General features: G+C 36.6%; 2 protein-coding genes across 5 annotated transcripts; both read right to left on the reverse strand.

The window, feature by feature from the left end:
- Positions 1 to 3615: 3615 nt before the first annotated feature.
- Positions 3616 to 23245, reverse strand: ALKBH2 (oxidoreductase, 2OG-Fe(II) oxygenase family protein). 4 transcript variants are annotated; one of them, XM_088897091.1, is made up of 6 exons: positions 22926 to 23245; positions 17803 to 17919; positions 17494 to 17683; positions 16557 to 16819; positions 4115 to 8513; positions 3616 to 3836 (listed from the first exon to the last, which is right to left on the reverse strand). In XM_088897091.1, the coding sequence occupies exons 1-4, from the start codon at positions 23160 to 23162 to the stop codon at positions 16617 to 16619; spliced, it is 747 nt and encodes a 248-aa protein (XP_088753217.1). In that variant the 5' UTR covers positions 23163 to 23245; the 3' UTR covers positions 3616 to 3836; positions 4115 to 8513; positions 16557 to 16616. The 4 variants fall into 4 exon arrangements, with proteins under 4 accessions (XP_088753217.1, XP_088753221.1, XP_010252785.1 ...); XM_088897095.1 differs by lacking the exon at positions 4115 to 8513 and having other exon boundaries at positions 16557 to 16806; XM_010254483.3 differs by lacking the exon at positions 4115 to 8513.
- Positions 11829 to 12675, reverse strand: LOC104594433 (uncharacterized). Its single transcript, XM_010254716.1, has 2 exons — positions 12229 to 12675; positions 11829 to 12173 (listed from the first exon to the last, which is right to left on the reverse strand). Exons 1-2 carry the CDS (start codon positions 12673 to 12675, stop codon positions 11829 to 11831), a joined length of 792 nt encoding a protein of 263 aa, XP_010253018.1.
- Positions 23246 to 24046: the final 801 nt, after the last annotated feature.

Raw genomic sequence — 24046 nt, forward strand, 5'->3', positions numbered from 1 at the left:
TGTCATTCATCCTATGTAAGGCATCAAAGTTTATTTTAATCCCATTGCTTCCTGGTTTAACCTATCCAATAGCTAATTCCGTCTTCATTTGGATTAGGGGTAAAGCTAGTTTTCCCTATAGTCTCCCATATTTGTTTCGATTCTTGATAGTACAGAAACAAGTGTTCTATATCTTCTTCCTATCCATAGAAGGGTAGTCGACATCTGCTCTTAGCCCCTAGTTTCTTAGCCTTGTGTTTGTTACAATCATCCTATTTAAAAACAGATATAGGAAGAAAATAATCATTTGAGGGCAAATCAATTTCCATAGTTTGCCCAATCTTCCATCCATATTATTATGGTTCAACTCATCTTCCATTAGTTGATAAGCTGTCTTCATTGAAAAGTTACATTTGGGATGAAGTTTCCAAATCATGGTATCACATTGATCCTTAAGAGGGATGGGGATAGCTCCGCTTTTTTCCTATAGGTTTTAGGGGAGTAGTTCCAATATTTTTTATTCATATTACATGTCTTTAAGTCATTAATGACATCACTCACCACTAGGTTTTGGTTATGCCCGCTTGAAATCCCAATATTTTCCAGTGGAGAGTTCCCCACCCACACATCATTCCAGAAATTAATAAACTAACCGTTTTCCAATTTCCAACCAACCCCTTTTTTAGGATATCTCTATTTTCTAATATTCCCCTCCAAGCCCAAGAAATGCTCTTTTGGGGTTTACTTGCTGGAAAATTTCACTCTTCATATATTTATTCTTGACTATTTTAACCCATAGATTATTTGGTTGGGTTAGCACCTTTCATCCTAACTTTGCTAGGCTTATAGCATTTACCCAATGAAGTTATTTTAGACCCCATCCACCATTCAGTTTGGGCTTGCATATTGTGTTCCATTTAACTAATCTTATCTTCTGTTTTTTCCTTTCCTCCCCATAGGAAGTTTCTTTGCTTCTTTTCCAAAGTTTCTACCATCAATTTAGGGAACTTGAAGGACCTCATTAAGAATTGTGGCATCATTGCAACAAAAACCTTGAGAAGGGTGACTCTTCCTACTAGAGAGAGGGAGTTTCTCTTCCATCATGTCAGCTTCTTGTTTACAGTCCTCTATTTTTTTGAAAGTTTCTTTGGTTACTCTTCCCTCAATGATTGGGGCCCTTAGGTAGTTTTCTTTTTTTTTTTTCTTTTCAATTGGAATTTTTAGAACTTTGGAGAGGACTTTTTGAATCCTTTTGTGGATATTTTTAGAGAAGAAGATACTGGATTTTGCAAAATTCAGTTTTTGGCCTTAGGCTCCAGTATACATCTCCATGGTTTCATTAATTCTCAAGGCATTGTCAATATTTGCCTTCGCAAAGATAATGCAATCATCAACAAATTGAAGAATTTGAACTATTTGTCCACATCTCGATGCTTTAAACCCTAGGATTTCCTTGTTTTGATGGTCCTTCTTGCTCATAAACCTATAGAGGGATTCACTACACAAAACAAAGATGTACAGGGAATTTGTTAATGTTACATAGACTGATTGGTCTGAATTTATCAGTGTTACATAACCTGATTTACCATAACTTTATAAATAGTGTTACGTAAACTGATTGGTCAGAATTTATCAGTGGAATCAGGGTTGTTAATCTTTGGGTTTAGTACTATAAATGTTTTCTTTAGGTCTTTGGTCATTCAACCTGAGTGGAAGAAAGCTTCACCATGTCCTCTTTTGACTTCCCAATGATTGGCTTCTATTTTTTGAAAAAATAAACATTTAAGCCATCAGGCCTAAGTGCTTTAGTATCTCCCATAGAGTTAACCGCATCCACATATCTCATCTGTGGTCACCTCTTTTATGAGAGAGCTGTTTTGACCCTCTATGATTACCTCTAATTCTGCAATCACTTTATCTGAGTGTATCAGTACACTCCCATGAATCTTTCTTCAAATTTCTTAACAAAAAGCTCTTTAATTTCAATCACTCCCTCCACCCAATTACCATCATCATCCTTAATTTTGTGAATATGGTTCCTATTCCTTCTTATTAAATGTATGAAAAAATTTCGTATTTTTGTCTCCATGTCTCAACCATTCTATTCTTGATCTTTAAGCCCAAAACATTTCTTCCTAGTATAGGATTTTGTTGAGTTGTTTTTGTAGAGCAATTTCTTTATTTATGAGATCCCTTATGTCTTTATTCTCAACAAGTTCTTAGACAATTTTTAGTTGATTCATTATATTTTTCTTTTTTTTTCAAATATATTTCCATATTTTTGTTCATTCCAATTTCTGGTTTCACTAACTGTGTGATTTCTCTTATAAATTGTTGGCCCTGTGAGCCTGTATCCCTTTTCGTCCATGTTGGCCCCTAAAGGCTCCTATTTAGGGGAGCATAGACAAAGGAACACATCCATCTAATATTTGTATCACAATCGAAAACAAGACAATGGATCATTCTTTCAATAGAGCAGATGATGTCTACATTACATAGATCATTTTTCCAAAACAACCAAATTCCACCTGAATATCCTACTCGATTAACAACAAACCACTGATCGAAGTTCAGTCTACTAGCAAACTTTCCTACATCAAAAGATTGAACCCTTGTTTCTAACATTGCAAAAATAGCTGGGCGATTGCTACACACCAAGTCTCCTACTTGTCGTCGAAGGCTGGGTCTTCCCACCCCCCTAACATTCCATGTAACTTCATTGGGATTTAACTCAATCAATTCTGGACACATTTCCCTCATCATGTAGGCAATTTCTTTTCCTTTTGGTACGATAACTCTAGCCATTGATGCAACTTGGGAACATTACGAGGAAATTCAAGCTCAATATCCTGAGGATTGTCTTGCGGACAAAGCTCCAAATAACCGGGAGGGAATGCTGTAGATCATCCTTAGCTGAACCGGTTTCCTATGAGAAATGATTCATTGAGCTAGATCCTTCATTATTACTAAAAGATTTAATGATTGAATAAATTAAAGGAGCAATTAGTGGGATTGTTTTCTTTCATTTATGGAAGCTATGTAATAAAATTGTAATAAAAGAGAAGAATGAAGGAAGAGATCTTTTTCCTTGGTCCCAATTTTCTGATGGTGTCATTCTCCCTTGGAATGAATTCTTTTCCTTTAAACTCTTGAGAAATGAAAATTTTCACCAGAACTCAGGGAAGAGTGGAAAAGCAGCTTCCCAATCTCAACAGGTTGGTGAAGAGTCATATAACATAAAATGTAACAAAGATAGGATTTATCCCACCTTTAAATACGGAGGGTTTTATCTGGCCTCCTCTTTAGTGAATCCAACATTTAAGCTCCATAGAAGCTGAACTTAAGGAGATTTCAATTTACTGAAGAAAACTGACTAGGTGAATTTAGAGATTCACCCCCAGAGTTTAGGTAAACCAAGTTAATTCTTGGTAATCTTCTGGTGTAATTAATCTGGTTTATTCATACATCAACATTTGTTGCTGTGGAGATTCAAATAGTTGTGTTCCAACAGCTCAGTTCTTTTTTCGCTTATGAAGTTGGACGCTAAATAAGATGAAATTTTACATTTTTACTGGATCTACTTGTTTTATATTTCTTCCTTTGTTTTCTCTTTTCATTGTGGTGTTTGCAGCGAGATTAAGGAATACTAGAAGGCGCTTTTGCTGACCTTCTACTGTGAGATGTCTAATACTATCTAATATATACAAATGTTACCAATGGCAATAGCCAAAAGACAGTCTGACTCAATGAACATCACACTCCGATTCATAGTCAGCCAGATTAACAATTTCCAAAATTGCTCTCAACTCCCATTCAAAAACCCATGACTGATCCTCCCATTGCCACCACAAAAGAACCTGTAGAAGAACAAGCAACACAGCCATAAGAAACATAATTCTGAGACACAATAGCACAAGCACAACCTAAGACAATTCTCTGGTGGACAACAAGAAATATATCTATGACCTGCATCGCAATTAGCAATAGAATGATAGAAACAATCTCAGAAGCATACTGAATGGCATATAAACTAAATATAATATTAACAAGGTGTAAAACCCAAATAAGGGAATTTTTTTTTCAAAATTTGAGAAATAAGCAAATTCCTAGCTTGCCAAACGTAATAGCAGCATACCATGACGCCCTTCAAAAACTTTCAGCAAATTCTCCGGTGGACAACAAGAAATATATCTACGACCTGCATTGCAGTTAGCCATACAACTTCCTTTTTTGAATGTTGATGCCCTTCAAAAACTCCGGTTCCTTTCACGCCAAACTACCCAAAACACAGCAGTAGGACAGGTGTTTCAAACCACTCTTCCGGCCTTAAACCCTTTAACCAACAAGCAAACATAAAGCTCTTCACATCAGATGGACAGCACAACTTTGTCTCAAACAAGTCCAGAATATTCCCCCAAATCCAGTGTGTGAACTCACAGTGAATCAGGAGGTGATTAGAGGTTTCTGTACTTCTGTTGCACAGGGGACAACTTTCATCCTGCACTTGAATGCCCCTTCTGACAAGGATATCTCTGGTCTGAATTCTGTTCAGCACTACAAACCACACAAAGAATGATACCTTAGAAGGGACATTTCTTATCCAATTCTTACCCGAGAAAGCAGAAGGCTCCTCCCTTGTCAATCTGTTATAGAAAGATTTGACAGAAAATTCCTGAAATTTCAAACTTCCATTTCCTTCAGTCCTCAGCTCCATTTAATCTGACATATAAAGACTGCAGCAGGCTTTAGCTCCCAATCATTCAGATTTCTCCACAAAAGGGGATTCCATACCAATACTCCATTCTGCCATTCCATATAATTAGCCACTGTTGCATTCTTGTCCACTGCTATCTCAAAAAGAGCAGGAAATCTGTCCTTTAGCAGGCCACCTTCACACCAGAAGCCCTTCCAGAAGAGAACCCTTTGACCATTCCCAACCTCATACTTTATTCCTTTTAAGAACTGAGAATCAATTTTTTGAATTGCCTTCCATACTGAGCAACCATATGAGAATCTAGAGTTCTCAGTCCCCCAATCTCTTGCTGTAGGACCATACTTTGCTGAAACTAGCTTCCTCCACAAACTGTTCGGCTGATCATTATACCTCTGAAGCCATTTCCCAAGCATTGCCATATTTACTTCCCTTAGTTTTCTGACGCCCAGACCTCCAAGATTTTTGGGTCTGCAGGCTGACTTCCACTCATAGTTGTCAAGGCTGATCGCCTAGGCGACGGAATTTGAAAGTATAAAATAAATATTCCTACCCCTCTCAAGCTACTTTATTGGTTTTTTATACTAACCAACATACCTGTATGCTAGCTATTAGCAATAAAATCATTTGAATAAAACATGAAATGCCATAGCTAGCACCCAGGCCAACAAAAATGGGGGAGTGCAGATAAGAAAAGAGAAAAATAAGGGGGCGGAGCCCCTGTTTCGTTCCCAACATAAGTTGTCCAAGAGAACGATGTGGACTGTGTTTAAGGGGGTGGAGACCCTGTTTCAGGCTAAAAAAATGGAGGATTATTAAAAGTAAGAAAGGAGTAGTGTGATTTTAGGAAGGAGGCAGAGCCCCTGTTTCATCCCAAAAATATTTCTAGAAACGTACCTGGAGGTCTTGGACTACATGGACTAAGAAACTTCTCAGTCATCGCTTTCTCTTCTCAGCTCTAGGTTCAAAACTTAAGTCTCAAACCCAAAGAAACTTTCATAGTTTTAATATAAAAGAGAATTACTTTAATAAAAAAATGATATCATACAGCAGGGTGTATTCTAATAAAATAAAATAAACCAATAAAATGATATAATACATATCCACATTCAAAAAAATAATATAATATATATATGGGTGAGCGCCTAATACAAAAACACCTTGGCGTTGGGCGAGGCGACTTCTAAAAATCGCCTAGTCGCCTAGGCATCGCCTTGACAACTATGCTTCCACTTCACCAAATGACATTTATTTTCCTCCTTCAACCTCTCCACAAAAAGTCCCTCGTCTTTTTCTCCAAAAGAGCTGCAGTTTTCACTGGGATTGGGAACACAGATATGTAATTGACTGACAGAGAAGAGAGCACACTTTTAATCAAAGTAACTTTCCCACCTTTTGACAGATACTTGGTCTTCCAGGATGCCAGCCACGTCTCCACCTTTTCTGAAATAGAATTCTAGATGCCCTTCGATCTGCAGTTATCTCCCAGTGGCAAACCCAGGTATTTGGTAGGCAGAGACCCAATTTTGCAACCCCAATTCCTAGTCCACACCTCCACATTTTCAACTGACCCGATAGCCAATAACTCAGTCTTAAAGGTGTTAATGTGAAGGCTGGTAATTATCTCAAACCATCTCAGAATTGCTTTAACCATTTCTAGCTGGTCCCAAGAAGTATCACAGAAAAAACAGGGTATCGTCTGCAAATTGTAGGAGGGGAACCTCTACCTGATCGCCTCCTACTTTAAAACTTTCCAGCATCCCTCCCGAACAAGCTCTCTCCACCAATTTGGAGAGGGGTGGAGAGGGCCTCAGTCACACAGATAAACAGAAAATGAGACAGGGGATCCCCCTGTCTTAAGCCTCTTGAGTTTCTAAAAATCACGCAAGAAACCCCATTCACCAACACTGAGAAAGGAGTGGATTACACATACTTTTATCCAGTTCCTCCACTTCTCCCCAAAGTTCATCCCTTTTAATATATAGTCCAAGAAATTCCAATTTACATGGTCATAAGCCTTCTCCGTGTCTACTTTACAGAGTAACCCAGCTTTTCCACTCTTCTTCCTTGAATCTATTAGCTCATTCGCGATAAGAACCCCATCCACAATCAGCCTTCCCCCAATAAAAGCTCCCTGGGAAAAAGATGTCCGCATGTTTAAGACTTTTGTCATTCTGTTAGCCAACAGTTTGGCTAAAATTGTATATACACTTCCAACAAGACTGATAGGTCCGAAATCAGTTAGTTTCACTGCCCCCTTTTTAAAATTTACAACTTGACCAAAAAGACTTTGGAAAACAAAATTAAAGCAGTTTCAATTCTCTCAGATTTTGCAAACAAAAGATGAGACAAAATGGGCACTTGTAGAAATCCTAACTCCATGAATTTTCCCCTCAGACTCAGCCTTGGTCAATAAGAGAGACCTTCTATGGCAAGGATAATCAAGTAAGGAGAGAAAGGGTCCCCTTGCTCTAGGCTTCAAGAACAACAATGAGATAGTAGAAGGCCTAATTCTTGCCTTTCTCCTCATATGTGCTTCTCATGCAGGGTTAGTGGCAAAATTCTTTCCCATTTATTTATCTCTTACACTTTTGTACATTGCATTTGGGAGTATTAGTGTTCTTTTTTTGGTTGCAAGTGGGATCCCCCTCAACTTCTTTGAGGAAACCAAAGAAAAGAGGGGGGATCTTTTTGGAGAGCTGCAAAGGCGGCAGTAGTTTGGATTGTTTGGGAAGAGAGAAATGGAAGAATTTTCAATGGAAAGAGTAGATCATTGGAAGAGGTAATAGACAGCATATAGCTAAAGGTTGCGGTTTGGGTAAAAACCTTGGAAAGTTTCCAGATCTCTGTCAATGATTTAATAAGAACCTGGACCAAGGTGGCACAATCTTCTAGAGAAAAAGATAAGGATGGATTGGAAACTTCCAGAAGGCAACAAGGTAAAACTGAACTTTGATGGAAGCTCATTTGTAAACCCAGGTTTGGCAATAGGAGATGTATTCAGGAACTTTGAAAGCAGAATAATGGCTTTATACTCAGGGCCTATTGGAATGGGAAACTCTTTGAAATCTGAACTGATGGCTTTATTTCAAGGTGTATGATTAGCAAAACAATTGGGGTAACTAATTATCTCATGGGTGAGTTGTAACAGATATATCTTGTGGACTCTTAGACATGCTTTTAGGGAGGTGGATGATGCAGAACCACCACCTGTTACAAGAAATTAGAAGAAAGAAGACAAGAGAGGAAGTTTGAAAGAGGATATGAAAGACTTCTATTTCTCAAAAACATAATGTCATACAGCCCTAAAATAATGTTTATTTATAAGAAACTTAGAACTTAAAATTACAACTAAGTCCCTACCAAATATGGAAGTTTCACTTAACCCCCCCAATGAAAATTACAAATAGCCCCCTTACTAAGAAGAAATTTTACAAATAAACCCAAATTGTGCATTAATCAAAGTAACCCTAAGCTAATGCATCTACGCCTAAAATAAGTACAAATTCTATGTGGTGCTTCAATCTCAAAGTGATCTCCATCAATTCTCCTTGATGGAAAAGAACTCTCCTCAGGAGAGGTAAGGGAATGATACTGCTCCAATAGATCTGGATCTAGGTGACGAAGTTCCTCTTCTGAAATCCAAGTAGCATCGGTATCAGGGTGACCTTTCCATTCACAAGATAATGCTGAAAACCACCTAGTCTGGAGGTGACAACTTCATCTTGGAGAATACTCTCGATCTGTTCGGCGTGTGAAGACTGAACTCCTGGTAGAATGGGTACAAGAACTGATGATGAAGCAATGCTGGTTGTGGGCACACCTACAGGTAGAGTAGGAGGCTCAAAGGTGCCTCGAATAGGAAATAAATCCTCTACATTGAAAGTTGAGCTAATTCCCATATCCAAAGGTAAATCAAGTTCATATGCATTAGGCCCTATCTTTCGGATGATGCGAAATGGGCCATTGGCTCAGGCATATAACTTTTTAAAGGAGTATTTTGGATAACGCTCGGGACACACACGAACCATGACATAATCTCTTTCAGTGAATTCTTGATCTTTGCGATGTGCATTTGCAGCAAGTCTAGTTCTCATTACTTAAAGCAATTTTTCGTCTTATACTGGCATCAAGGTTTAAAATGTCGATGTCGATGGAAATGTCGCTTACCAAAATATAGGACATATATTGGAAATGTCGAGGGGAAATATTGTAAAAATTAGAGACATTGTGGAAATATTATGAAATATGTGGAAATATGCAATGATATTTTGTAAAATGATAAAAGAAGCATTAATGCATATTTCTAGACTATTATCTTATTCCCAACCATTATATAAAGCTAAGAAACTAAAATCAATAACAAATTAGTAAAATGATGATTTACTGATTTATTATGCATTTTGATGTTTTTACAAGGTTATCCAATATTTTCTTTTCTTATTTTTAGTTCTAATTTATTATAAATTCTAATATATTTATTTCACACTAGTAAATAGAAATACATTTATTCTGATTTTTTAAATATTAAAGTTATAATACATTATGTTTTATTATAAATTTAATAAACTGATTCTCCTTTTTGTAGTATTAAGATTATGATAAATTCTGATTTCTTATAAAACTTAATGAATTTATTATGATTTTTAATACTAGATTTATAATAAATTATGATTTAGTATAACATTTAATAAATTTATTCTGATTTTTATATTAAATTTAGAATATGATTTATTATAAAATTTAATAAACATTTTCTGATTATAATGAATATTTTAAAAATACTAACTAGTTAGTATTTTATTACTTGAAAAATATTTTATGTTTTGTATTATAAAGTAATTAATTTATTCTTTTGTTTTTATTTTTTGTTAATTCTTTTTTATAAATATTTTATTTGAAATATTAAATATAAATTATTAATGGAATAATTTATATTAATATACTGTATTATATTAATATAATATAATAGTATATTATATTATTAATGTACATTAGTCGACATAATAGGAAAAACTATCTTTTTTTTTGGTTATTTAGACCGATTTGGTCGACATTTCCGAAATCTAGGAAATGTCGACCGAAATAATGTAATTTTTATATTACCATCCATTTTCGTGTCATTGAGCCTCAACATCAACATATGTCAGGCGACATTAGCAAAATGTCGCAACATTTGAAACCATGACTGGCATGCAAATCACGGATATGTTGGGCAAAAGAATCAGCAGAAGCAGAAGTACGAGCATTAAGAGGCAAGGGAACAAGGTCAATAGGTGTACGAGGGGTAAAGCCATGGACAATCTCAAAAGGTGTTTTGCTGGTTAATCAATTGACTGAATTATTATAAGCAAATTCTGCAATGGGCAACACCGAGTCCCAACTACCTAAGTGCTCACCAACTAGACATCTAAGTAAATCTCCTAAACTTCGGTTAACAACCTCAGTTTGACCATCAGTCTGTGGGTGAAAAGCAGTTGAGAATTTCAACTTGGTACCCGTGAGTTTCCATAATGTTTTCCAAAAATAACTGACAAACCTAACATCCCTATCGGACACAATTGAAGTAGACAAACCATGGAGCCTAACAATTTCCCTAAAAAATAGTTTGGACACATTTGAGGCATCATAGGTTTTATGGCAAAGGAGAAAATGGGCCATTTTAGAAAACCTATCCACGACCACAAGGATGGAATCATGTCCTGTAGCTGTTCTAGGTAAAGGACTGTGGGGTATAGGTAAAGGTGTGTATAATCTTGTGTTCCTTTTTTTGGCTTTAGCTAGTTGACGTGCTCAACATTGAGACACAACTCTAGTAGCATCCCTCTTTAAAGATGGCCAATGAAATCTATCCTCAACAAGAGCAATAGTTTTATCTCAACCAAAGTGACCAGCTATTCCTCCGGCATGTAACTCCCATATTAAAAAGTCTTACGAGGAACACACAGTTTAGATCCTCTAAATAGGTAACCATCATGAATCACAAAATCCACATAATCGTGTCGATTACCACTCTACACATCAAGGGAAATGATGCCAAAATCTGGGCAAGAAGGGTACTCGTCTTTCAACTTTTCAAATCTATCACATTGATGTTGGTTTGTTCTCAACACCTGCACGATGTCTTAGCTTGAATAAATTCAATCCACCTAGCATGTCTAGCATTGAGATTACGTTGTGAAAGCAAATACCACAAAACCTGATGGTCAGAATATAATACAAATTCTTGAGGTAATAAATAATGCCTCTAGTGTCGGAGTGCTTGCACCACTGCATAAAACTCCTTATCGTAAGTGGAATATTTGTGTTTAGCCTCAGTGAGCTTCTCACTAAAATATGCAATTGGATGGCCCTCCTGGCTTAGAACACCCCCAATTCCAACTCCCGATGCATCACATGCTACCTCAAAATCCTTATTAAAATTAAGAAGTTGGGGACAGGTGTTCAATCATTTTCTTTTTTATCTCTTTGAATGCCTTAGAAGCAAATGGGGTCCATTGAAATTTCCTTTTCTTAATACAGTCGGTAATAGGAGCCATAGTGGAGCTGAATCCTCTAATAAATCGCCTATAGAATGTAGCTAATCCATGGAAACTACGAACTTCAGTAATGGATGTGGGTTCTGGCCAATCTCTAATGGCTTTCACTTTAGAAGAATCTACAGCTGCACCTTTGGCAGACACAACAAATCCTAGAAAAATGACCTTTGACTACATAAAATGACATTTCTTCAAATTCATATATAATTTTTCAGCTGGAAGTGTCTCAAGAACTTGCCTAAGGTGATTGAGATGCTCTTCTTTAGAATGACTGTAGACTAATATGTCATCAAAATAGACCACCAAGAATTTTCCAATTAAGGGCCATAAAATTTGAGTCATAAATCTCATAAAAGTACTAGGTGCATTAGTCAAGCCAATCATAGAGCCCATTCTTTGTTTAAAAAACAGTCTTTCATTCATCGTCAATTCTAATCCGGATCTGGTGATATCCACTTCGAAGATCAATCTTAGAAAACCATTGTGCACTAGCCATGTGATCCAACATATCATGAAGTCGAGGTATCAAGAATCTATATTTAACCATGATCTTATTGATTGCACGACTATCAATACACATTCTCCAAGATCCAACTTTCTTAGGAGTTAATAAGGCTGGCAACAGCACAAGGACTTAAACTCTCATGAATAAAACCTCTTTCTAAAAGTTCATCCACTTGTTGCAATTCAGCATGCTCCTTAGGGATCATCCTATAATGCGGGAGGTTAGGCAATTGAGATCTCGGGACCAAGTCAATGGCAAGTTTAATGTCCCTCAAGGGTGGTAATTCACTTGGCAATTCTTCTGGGGCCACATCCTGGAGTTCTTTCAATAGGGTTGCAATCTCAGGTGAATTTATAGTTGATTCTACAGAAGCAACCCTAGCATCTTCTTTGGCCACAACAAATAAAACTAAACCTGACTCTGCCTTCCCTTTCAAATTCTTTTTGAGTTAGAATGCACAAAGGTTTCCTTTTTGGAGGGTCAATCGGGAAGACCTTTTTAGATTTATCCTTCTTAGATGGTTTGGCTAGTTTCACAAGAATAGATTTGCCATTGTGCTTGATGATGTATGTATTTGATCGACCATAATGGGTAACATTCATATCATATAACCATGGATGCCCTAGCAAGACATGAGCAACATCCATAGGCAGAACATCGCACCAGATCTTTTCTAAATAATCACCCATTTGGATGGGAACCAAACACCTCTCAGTTATGGGTAAAGAAGTCTTATCTACCCAAGCTACTCTATATGGTTGTGGGTGTGGTTCAGGTTTGAGCTTCATTCTTGATATAGCAAATTTGGATACGACATTCATGGAACTGCCACCATCAATGACAACTTTGCACACAGCATCCCCACATTTGTAATAGGCTTGAAAACGGCTAGTGTGCCTCCAGTCATCTGTCTTAGTAGGAGTGGACAGAATACACCTCATAACACTAGGGTGACGATCATCAATACAACCTTGGTCCTATTCAAATTCAGTGTCAGAGGGTTCCTCTAAAGACTCAACAACTTGATCAACATCTTCACCATCAAAAGACTCTTCTACATCTGTTCCTATGGTTAAAGTTTGAATTGGACAACGTGCAGAAACATGTCCATTATCATGACAACTAAAACATTGAATGTCAGATCCTTTTTGTTGTGAACTAACAATAGTGTTAGTGTCGGTTCTCTGAATAGAATTGTTACTACCACTAGACATCGTTGGTTCTGGTTGTGTAGGCCTATTGGTCCTCTAAAAGGACACTGATCTAGACACGGTTTTGGGTGCTTGGGTCTCTATAGCTTGGGAAGACATATGACAAAAGGTAGACAACCTTTGGAACTTTTCAAGCTCTAAGACCTTATGGTAAGCCTCTTCTATGGTGTCAGGAGAATGCAAGTTCAATTTCCCTTTTTAGTTCAGGTCTTAAGCCATTAATGAACTTGGTGAGAGTTACCCATTGTTCTTCCCTTATATCACATTTCATAGATAAATTCTTAAATAGGTTAAGATAATCGGTCACACTTAATGATCCTTGTCTCAAATGCATCCATTGCTCCAATAGCTGCCTTTTATAATATGTGGGAAGATATTTTTCCTTCAATTTAGCTTTCATTTCAGCCCACAAAGTGATGAGTGTCTCACCTAAACGCTCAATGTCTCGTTGAGCCCCTTGCCATTATTGCTTATTAGACCCTACTAGCTTTATCTTAGTAAAGCAAACACGTTCGGTATCAGACATGTTATACCAATCAAAGTAGTCTTCCATATCTGCTAACCAATCTAAGGAAGCACTAGGGTCTAACCTGCCATCATAACTAGAAACATCTACCTTGACCTTCTTTGTGATTTCACCGTCCTTAAGGAAATCTCTTCGGTCATCTTGGATCTAGCATTGACAACGTGGAGGAAATCTATCCTAATGTCTACCATGATACTGCCTATATCTAGGATAATCCTCAAAGTCACTCTCTAGGAATTCATCATCATCAGCTAGTTCTTGTGGGTTGTTGGTATGGTATCCACTACCTAACACCCTATAAGATTGCACGCGAGTATGTCCCAAGTTTGGAGCTTGACTCTCCCTACCCATATTCATTTGTGGTTGATGAATCCTAGTAGTTGGGGTTGGAAGAATGCCCGGTTGTTAAACACTATAACCTAGTGATTGACCATTTCGATAATTCAGCATTGGTAACCATGATGATAGGGAATTAAGGAAGGGTTAATGGAATGAAAGTAAAAGGATGCAATGCCAATATAAACAAAATATCACAAATAAGTAATCAAAACTCTAAACTAATGCAAGGCACTCTTAGAAATCAAAAATTCTGAAAAGAAACTATGGGTGTGAGATACACATAGGAAATAAGAAATAAGTGGTTTTTTTTTTCTGAAAGAAAGAAAGATGAGGCACACAATAATAGGTTATTGATGGAAAGATGGGTATATATGTATTTTCAGCTTTCGCAAAACTGCTAAGGACCTTATTGCACTAACCAACCTATTCAATAGATAAGGAATTAATCCAAACACAAATGGAGAAGATATACCTTTTCGAAGTCCTTAAATTACCTATTCAACCTGTGAGGTGTTTCATGGAATTTTGGCCAGAACTGAATACACAATTCTTGGACTGGTGACCTCTAGCTTTTGGATTCAGCTACAAACACTTTTGTGGTTCTCATGAAGGGACACGTGCTGTTGGCTACTAGCAATGTTGAAGACGAAGGCCTTTGGGTTTCGTAGTATGATGTGATTATGAGTCAGTTTGCAAAGACTAAAGGCAGCAATTTCCCAACATTGTTTACAGCTCTGTTTCTACCCAAGAAGTTGTTTCAGCTGCCGCTACACTATGTTCTTTACTTTAAATTAGTGGCTGGGTTTGTGCAATAGAAAGATAGGAGAGAGAGACGTTGCTGGCAGAGTCTTTTTTTAGCGTGGTTGCAGTAGAGAAAATAAAGAAAATAAAGGGAAGAAGGAATAAGAGAAGAAAAGGAAGAAGAGAATGAAGAAGGAAAATAGGGGGCGGTGCTGAATATATGAAACAGTAGGAAAGGAAGAGGGAGGCAAAGATAGGAGGAGGCAGCGAAAAGGGAGCAAGAAGAGGCTAGAAGACAAGAAGAAGAGAGGCAAAAGAAGTAGAGACAGCAAGAACAAGAAGGCGAAGAGTGGAAGACGAGACAATAAGAACAAGAAGAGGAAGACTGGAAGAAGAGACAACAAGAACAAGAAGAGAAAAACTGGAAGAAGAGGCAACAAGAACAAGAACAAAAAGACTAGAAGAAGAGGCAACAAGAACAAGAATGTAGACAACAAGACAAGAAGAAGAGAGTGGGTGAGATCACTACTGTTAAGGTTCTGTTATTGAAAACGGAATTTGGAAATAAGGAAAAGAAAGAAAGAAAGAAAAAAGATTGAGAGGGAGAGAAAGAAACGGTGACTGTTGTGCAATTCGGTTGCAGAAAACAGTGTTGGGAGAGGAAAGGAATGAGAAAGAAGGTTGAAGCAAAGAAGAAGGAAAGAGACTAGAAGAGAGAATGATAAAAAAGAATAAGGAAATATAGAAAAGATGGAAACCACTGACCCCTATTCAGTCGGTGGAAATAGAGGAGGAAGGTGGCTGAGATGCTTTGGTTCAGACGTGAGCAGAGGAACATGGAGCTGAGCTCTGAACGAGGATATGAAAGATTTCTATTTCTCAAAAACATAATGTCATACAGCCTTAACATAATGTGTATTTATAAGAAACCTAGAACTAAAAATTATAATTAAGTCCCTACCAAATGTGAAAGTTTCACTTAACCCCCAATGAAAATTACAAATAGCCCCCTTACTAAGAAGAAATTTTACAATTAAACCCAAATTGTGCATTAATCAAAGTAACCCTAAGCTAATGCCGTCTACGCATAAAATAAGTATGAATTCTATGTGGTGCTTTAGTCTCAAAGTGATCTCCATCAGTGGAAAGTATTGCAAAGGACATAAACACTGAATTCATATGAGTGAGAAGGACTGCAAATGGATGGATGGCCGACTCCCTTGCTAAGCAAGGGATCTTGAGGCAGCAATTGTTTTGGGCTTCTATGTATTTTTTAGTTGTTTTATAGGGTTGGCAGTCCTGTCAGCTGAATGTATAAATTTCATCTTTCTTTAATTTAATAAATTAATTTCTTCTGCTGGTAAAAAGGAACAATGAGATAGTCCCATTCCAACCTATCACATGCCTTAGGGGCTGTTTGGTAACAGCTGAAATTTCTTAACCGAAAGACTGTTATTTGTCTTTTACTTAGGGCTGCAAATGGATCGGATTGGATTCGGTAAGTGCATATCCGATCCAATCCGTTAAGAAAATTCAACTGATCCAAATCCGATAAGGATCTGTCGGATTTTCAAAAGCATGAATTTGAATTCGAATGTATTATATAATATCTATATAATATAATATATAATATTTCATAATTAACGGATCGGATTGGGTCACAGCGGATTGGATCAGCCAATATCCGAATTCAATCCGTTAAGTTAACGGATCGGCTTTTCCGATCCGATCCGATTTGTTAGGATCAAGAGGGATATCCAAATCCACCTCTTAAAGGATTGGTATCGGATTCGAATCGGATCTGATCCGACTTATTTGCAGCCCTACTTTTACTTAAAACAACCCAGAGTTTGTGATTGAAAAGAATCATAATTACTTAAACAAGCCCTTCTCCTATTGTTTGCCTCTCTTTTTCAGAGTAGAACAGAAAGAATTAAAAAGTAAAGGAAATAAAACAACTGAATTGCATGGAATTTAGCACATTCTCAGGATTGTAACTAGTTACCTGTTGCACAAACCATCAAGGCATGGACATCTTGAAGTTTCTCTAGATATTTTCTGCCCATCAAAGTACACATCTGAAGGTGAGGTTGATCCTTACAGCATCAGCATTGGCACGCTTTGGCACTGAGTGCAGCCAATCCCGTTGGGTGTTGCCTCTCATAACCAACAATGACCCGTGCTTGAGCATAAAAGAGTGCTGATCAGAATGTTTATTCTGCCTTGGTTTCTTACTTGCTGGTTCCCCTGCACATCTAATAGCTTGTACTGTATAAGAGAAAAGAAATACATTCCATTTAATTGTAGGTAGTTACCTTCATTCAAGGAAAAACCAATTTTCCAAATGAAAAAACATGTTGATGGAGCTAGACATGATATTGAGCTATGTCCAAAACCTAGAGAGAAATTGTACTCATTTTTGGAAATAATTAGGTTGCTCTTGGATTCCAAAATCTAACAAAATACTTAAACAATTCTTCAAAAAGGAAAAAAAAAAAGAAAAAAAAAAGAAAGAAAGAACCAAATGCTAAGGGATAGAAGTACATTACAATTTGGTCATATCCCATCCAAAAACAGATAAATGTGAGATGGTGGGCATATTTATGAGTTATGATGGGTTAAAGGTATCATGAACACTTTTTACTAGCACTGCTTTTTTATTTGCTGTCTACTATTGTGATATTTACTTGTTAATATGTAAGGGAGCCATTTATGGCAATGGAATTATTTGGTTGTTGGGGTTTAGAATTACCCTCTTGGTTATTGATTCAGAATTTCAGATTAAAACTATGGGAATATGCACAGAGAAGCGGAAAGGATTAAAACTATGGCATGGACTTATTAGATAGCGCAATATGACCTAAATGTGATCATAGATACAGTAAGGATTCAGTTATAATTACAAGTACAAATACTAAACAAGTGAAGACTCTAGTTCATGCCTTGGGTGATTTTGCTGGTTCTCTTCTTCAATAAGAACTCCCGCTCACATCCGAAGGAAACTGAAGCAATCTCAGGGGTTGGCCCATACAACTTCTCATCATCAGAGTGCCAAGCAACGTAATCAGATCCACACTTGTATCTGTTCAGGAGCAGGCTATTAAAATTACTCCCTGGTAGAGCTTCATGAACCTTCACAATAAACAAGTGAAAGCATAAGCATAGGTAAGTAAAAGAGAAAAAGATAGCTAGATGGTTACAATAATACTGAAAAATGCAGTACTTAGGCAATTGTGTTTAAGTGTTCTTACTGCAGCCAAGATGTTTTTAAGTGGAGGATAATCATCCCAAGAATAAGCATGTGGCTGATATCCACTGTAACAAAGTTCTGGCAACCCTTCACTGGCAATATAGCATGTGTCTCTAGGCTGCAGAGAATGAAATATCCTCATATGTCAACTTCCATGAAAAGGTTTAAGAAACAAAATATTGGGATATCCTATGAGAACTACAAATGCCTCATGGAAACTAAAGGAATTTAGGAACTCCAACCTTGTCGTCAAGATGGTCCCTAGAACTCTTGATATCAAGTTTTGCAACAGTATCCTGTTATATCTCCCCTCTAGCCATATTACAGTATTAAAATAAGATTGACAACCATTGTCATTATTATTTGCAACAATTACCACCACTCATATCATAAATTTTGGCAAGTCCAAATGGGCAGCCTAGACGATGCAGGAGCTAATGAATCAAGTCTAGGATATTTTGAGTTTTTAAGTATTCTTGCATTTTTGGTCAATAGTACTCTCATTTTCTTTTTGATCAGTAACAATCAACTTTTATAAAAATGTGAACAGGATGTACAACTTATACAGAATTACAAAATAGAATGTAACAATCAACTTTCTTTTGATCAGTAACAATCAACTCTTACATCAGCTCCCCCCATGAAATCTTTCACCAAAAAAATTCAGTTTGATTTACTCCTTGCCTTGCGGAGACATCAGCCATACAGTTCGCAGTTCTAGGAACCCATTGGACTGTAACATTCAACTCCTTTGCCAGTGATTTGATTTTCCCTAGGATAGTACTCTCATAATTTTTCAATAGCCATTTTTTATTATTTAAGTACTAATGATTTTCCTAGTTACATTGGCAGTTCATTTTCCTATTTACATTAGGAATCGGTTTTCCTAGTTGGATTAGTAGTTATTTTAGTAAAAATTATGTTAGTAGGTTAGAGTCATAGTTTTAAGTGAGGATTTGTCATATTCTTAAATTAGGAATTATCTTATTGAATTGTAAGTCAAAGCCCTAATAGTCAACTAGAATGTGTCCTATTCCTAGTTAGTTAGTTTGTGGTGTTTCTGAGTTGGTTCCAAAGTACGACAACAAGGGAGAAGGGATGGTCAGGTCAACCTTCACCCTCTTCGCCTATAAATGTATGTATCTATGTAAGCCCTTTTTTCCTGCTAATATTGGAGTTATTCCGACACATTAAATGCAATGTTTTAAAAGGCGTGGGAGGCATATGCTTGGAGGCGCACCTCCAGGCGGGGCGCTCCCAAAACGCCCTAAGGCGTATGCCAGAGGCGCTGACACCTTTGAGGCGTACGCCTCAAGTGCAGAGGCATACACCTCAAGTGCAAGAGGTGTACGCCTCATGCGCTTTTTTCATGAGGCGTGCTAGAGGCGTACACCTCATGCACATCTTATATAAAAAGACAAGAAAAAAAAGAAGAAAGAAAAAAGGAAAGGAAAGGAAAGGAAAGGAAAGGGAAGGGAAGGGAAAGAAAAAGAAAGAGAAGAAAAAAAAAGAGAAAAGAAAAGGAAAGAAAAGAAAAGGAAAGGGAAGGGAAGAAAAGATAAGGAGAAAGAAAGTGGTAATGCATCTTTATATAAAAGATTTTATTAAAAATAAAGAAAAAATGTTATTAAAAATAAAGAATTTTTATTTTTCAACTAATGTTATGCATCTTTATTCTTCTTGATATAAAAGATTTTTATTAAAAATAAAGAAAAAATGAGATCCCCCCTTCCTCTTCATCCTCCTCCCCTTCCTCCTCCTAACCCCCCTCCTCTTGGTGTTCGTGTCACGCCTCCGCGTTTTAAAACATTGATTAAATGTTCTTATTTCTTCAAACTCTTGGTGTTGATGTCAAGTTGCTGCTGCTGAATCCAGCAAGTGTTATCCTCTTCCATCATCTTTCTTCTTTATGTTTGCTGCTTTTAGATTATTTGCCTTAGAAATACCCAGTTCACACCTAGAAACCACAGATCCCATCCTCACTTCCTTGTTCATAACAAATCCCTCAAGGTACAACTAACCACACCCTTCAGCATATTTATAATTTTTCCCCTTTAATTTTCTTTGTTCAGAAATAACAAATTAATAAAAATAAACAAATGATAAAAGGAGATGGATGCTCTTGTTAAGAACAATACATGGAAACTAGTTGACCAGCCTGAGAGGAAGAAACTTGTTGGGTGCAGATGGGTGTCTACAGTGAAATATAATGTTGACGGTTTTGTAGAGAGATATAAGGCCAAATTGGTTGCAAAGGGATTCACACAAACTTATGCCATAAACTATATGGAAATCTTTGCATCAGTTGCCAAGATGAACACTATCAGAGTCCTACTATCTATTGCTACAAATTTCTCATGGCCATTGTTTCAGATGGATGTCAAGAATGCATTTCTCAATGGAGATTTGCAAGAGGAGGTGTACATGGAGTTACCCCCTGTTTTTTACAGTTCAGAAGCAAGAAAGAAAGTTTGTCAGGTGAAGAAGGCTTTATATGGGCTGAAATAATCTCCAAGAGCCTAGTTTGATAGGTTTAGACTGGCTTTGGAAAGGTTTGGTTACATGCAGGCTCAATCAGATCACACTCTCTTCTTTAAGAAGACAGACTCCTCCTTGACCTTACTTGTTGTCTATGTGGATGACATTGTGGTGACGGGAAGTGATATTAGTGAGATTGGCTCTCTTAAGCAGCATCTTCACAAGGAATTTGAAGTGAAGGACTTGGGTGAATTGCGTTATTTCCTGGGAATTGAGGTAGCTCAATCTAAGCATGGCATTTTTATTTCTCAAAGAAAGTATGTTCTTGACTTATTAGAAGAAACTAGAAAGTTAGGAGTAAAGCCTACTGACACACCCATTGACTTGAACCACAAAACAAGTGCAGAAGGTGGAGAACATCTTGAGGACAGGGCTATGTAGGGGTAAGCATTTGGTTTATTCGGTTAAAAAACAAACCAAATAAACTGAAAATTTTAAAACCGAAATAAAAAAAATGAAAACCGAAACCGAATTACAATAAAACCAAAATAACCAAACCGAAATTTTTTGTTCGGTTTTCAATTATTTCGATTAAAAACCGAATTTAATTAATATATATAATATAATATATTATAACCTATAATATATATTATGAAATTTCATTATAATACATTATAATATAATATATTAATATATAAATATATAGCATATTATATATTAAATGTTATATATTATATATTATATATTACATATTACATAATAAATTTTAGTTAATTCGATTTTTTCGGTTAACCGAATTACTAAATCTGAAAACCGAACCGAAAACTGAAATTCTTAAAAACCAAATTACCCAAAAACCAAAAAAAACCGAAACCGAAACTTTCGATTCGGTAATTCGGTTTTAACTGAATAATGCTCACCGCTAGGGCTATGTATCAAAGGTTGGTTGGGGAACTTCTTTATCTTTGCCTAACACAACCAGATATTTCATATGATGTTAGTGTTGTTAGTCAGCACATGCATTCTCCTACAACCACTCACCTTCTTGTGGTGGAAAGGATACTTGCTTACTTGAAGAGATAGAAGTATATACAGATGCTAATTGGATTGGATGTATTGATGATAGAAGATCTACCTCTAGGTATTGTGCATTTGTAGGGGGAAACCTTGTTTCTTGGAGAAGCAAAAAACAAAATGTTGTTGCTCGCTCTAGTGCCGAAGCTGAATACAGGTCCATGGCCAATGGTGTTGCAGAAGTGTTATGGCTGAAATCTTTACTTAATGAGTTAGGGGTTGACTATGAGAAACCTCTGATGTTGTATTGTGATAATCAAGCTACAACTAACATTGCCCACAATCCAATACAACATGACAGGACTAAACATATCGAGGTGGACACACATTTTATCCGAGAGCGAGTTGCATCTCAAGAAGTGTGTCTTCCCTATATTGCCTCAGACATGCAGCTAGCTGATCTCTTTACTAAAGCAGTACAAAAATCAAGTTGGAGACAGATTTACGCAAGTTGGGAATGACGAATATCTACTCCCAACTTGAGGGGGAGTGTAGAGATAGTTGATAGACTATTAGTGTGTGTGGTCTCAGCCCCACACTTTATTTTACTGTTTATTTCTTTATGTTACAATTATGGTAGTTGGGCCGGTTGGACCATATTTATTTTCTTTCATTTTAAGCAAGGGTATTAGAGTAATTCTACTTCTTGTAAAGTCATGAATATAAATAAGATTTAATGGAGCGGCTTGAATGATCTAACCACACCCTTTCTCTTCTTTCTTCTCTTCTCTCTTCTCTCTTCTTCTTCTCTTTGAATCTAAGTTGACTCCTTTTCTTCTCTCTAAATTACATCAGAAAACACATTCTTTTCTGGTTCTTTTATTCAAGTTTCCAATGTAGAGGGGGCAGAAAACAAAGTTTTGGCCGTAAAACAGCTAGAAATGTCTCTTATGGTGAAACAAACAGAGCCAAAGTGTAAAATGTAAATACCATTTTTTTTATAAGTATGTAAAGACCAATATTTGGACAATGGTAAATATTGACGAGCATGAAGAATTTATACAAAATGCATTCCAAACAATGAGCCATATTCCAGTATAATCTTATAATTTACAGCCAAAACTTAAAAACTTTATGATCAAAACTGAACCTTGCCATTCCCCATTAATATCATCCTTCACGACATAGTTAAATTTTTGCTCTCCCCCACGAACTCATCTCTCAAACCTATAACAAATTTTCTTCTCTTTGCTCCCTTTCTAACCATAAGCTGCTCACATAGCCACATTGAGGTGCATCAACAAATGAGGAATAGGTTGGACCCCATTCAAAAGGTGTCTGCTTCAAGTGAAACTGAAGTCATCGGCTATGGCACATTGCACTACTAGGTTTCTTTATCAATCTGAAAACTAAATGAGCTATACAATTCCTAAACGACAAAACTCAGATTGAACTATTAAAAGAAGGTTGGGCGTGACGCGCCCTCAACATGATTACCACCAAAATCACATATGAAGAGTGAAAATTGGTAAAAGAGCAGCCAAAATAGATGAAACTGCCAAAAAATAAGTAACAGGAATGGCACTCTTTGAGTCTCTTTATGAAGAGATGCAAGGGAGGGCGCGAAGAAACCTGGATGCAAGATCGACCGAAGACACGAATCGAAGGTCTTGTCCATGGAATCTCTTTATTGAGGTAATGGAACCATTTCCAGGAATCATCAAACGAAAGAAACCGAGGTATGTAAATGACTTCACTTCCGTTACCCAAATCAAAAGTTTGCCTCTTTCGCGTCTCGCTGTCGCTGCTGCTGCTGCTAGGGTTAGAATTCCTCGCCTCCGATCCTACTTGACGCTTGAAGGAATTCATCGAAGACACGTAAGAGACAAGCGTCCGCGGGAGATTCAAAAATGTTTGTTTAGCACCATTCACAAACACAGACAGTCTACAGAAGTGACGGAACGCGAAATACCCTGCGAAAAATCGATCCACGGCCAGGATTCATCCCACCTGTACGGTGGGATTCAGATGGACTGAACTATAGAAACCTCTAATTTTTAATACAAATGATCGAGATTAAAGTATTTCAACTTATTTCTCTTTTCCATCGATAAAAGGAAAGTTTTAACTATAGTTATTATAATAAAAAGTATAATGAAGGTGTAGAATTTTTTTTGACTAAAATGTTTATATTTGTTATTTAGTCCATCTCTAATTATGAAGATTAAAAATGTAATTTTAATTAATATTTTTCATCTTATTTAATTTTCTTTCATTAACTTTCTTAAATTAGTTCTCATTCTCTCTTATTAAATCTCATATTTAAGTTATGTTTTTACTAATAAATGCTACTAATTAAGACTTCAAATCAATCCTCCACAAGATTGCCCCCACAGCGTCCAATCTCCGCCATGTATTGGGAACATCTCCCAATGATGAAATCATCATGGTATTATCATTGGGAGATGTTCCCAATACACGGCAGGGATGTACTATGAGACATTTGTGTGGGGCTGATTTGATTTCACTAATTAGATATATGTCCAATACTTTTAATATATAAACCTGTATATTTTAAAATTTACTCAAAAACAAAATCATTATTTATCCAAGTGATGACTAAACAATTCAAGTATCCAAATTAAATTGATCAACCCATGAAATCATAGTTAGATAATAAAATTTTTAAATAGAAATAAATATAAAAAATTACAAAAAATATATAAAAAATAGACACATTTATGATATTTTTA

This window comes from Nelumbo nucifera, chromosome 1, assembly GCF_055504915.1.
Source record: "Nelumbo nucifera cultivar China Antique chromosome 1, China Antique-T2T, whole genome shotgun sequence".
NCBI classification, from domain to species: domain Eukaryota; kingdom Viridiplantae; phylum Streptophyta; class Magnoliopsida; order Proteales; family Nelumbonaceae; genus Nelumbo; species Nelumbo nucifera.

Excerpts from the sequence above, each read along its gene's own strand:
- LOC104594433 (XM_010254716.1), bottom strand. The coding sequence starts at position 12,675 with ATGAGGTGTATTCTGTCCACTCCTACTAAGACAGATGACTGGAGGCAC. Across the intron at positions 12,174-12,228 it reads AGAAGGATAAATCTAAAAAG|AATTTGAAAGGGAAGGCAGA; the intron begins GTCTTCCCGATT and ends TAACTCAAAAAG.
- ALKBH2 (XM_010254483.3), bottom strand. The coding sequence starts at position 23,162 with ATGAATTCCTTCAAGCGTCAAGTAGGATCGGAGGCGAGGAATTCTAAC. Across the intron at positions 17,920-22,925 it reads TCGGTCGATCTTGCATCCAG|CCTAGAGACACATGCTATAT; the intron begins GTTTCTTCGCGC and ends CATTCTCTGCAG. Across the intron at positions 17,684-17,802 it reads TTAAAAACATCTTGGCTGCA|GTTCATGAAGCTCTACCAGG; the intron begins GTAAGAACACTT and ends TTTATTGTGAAG.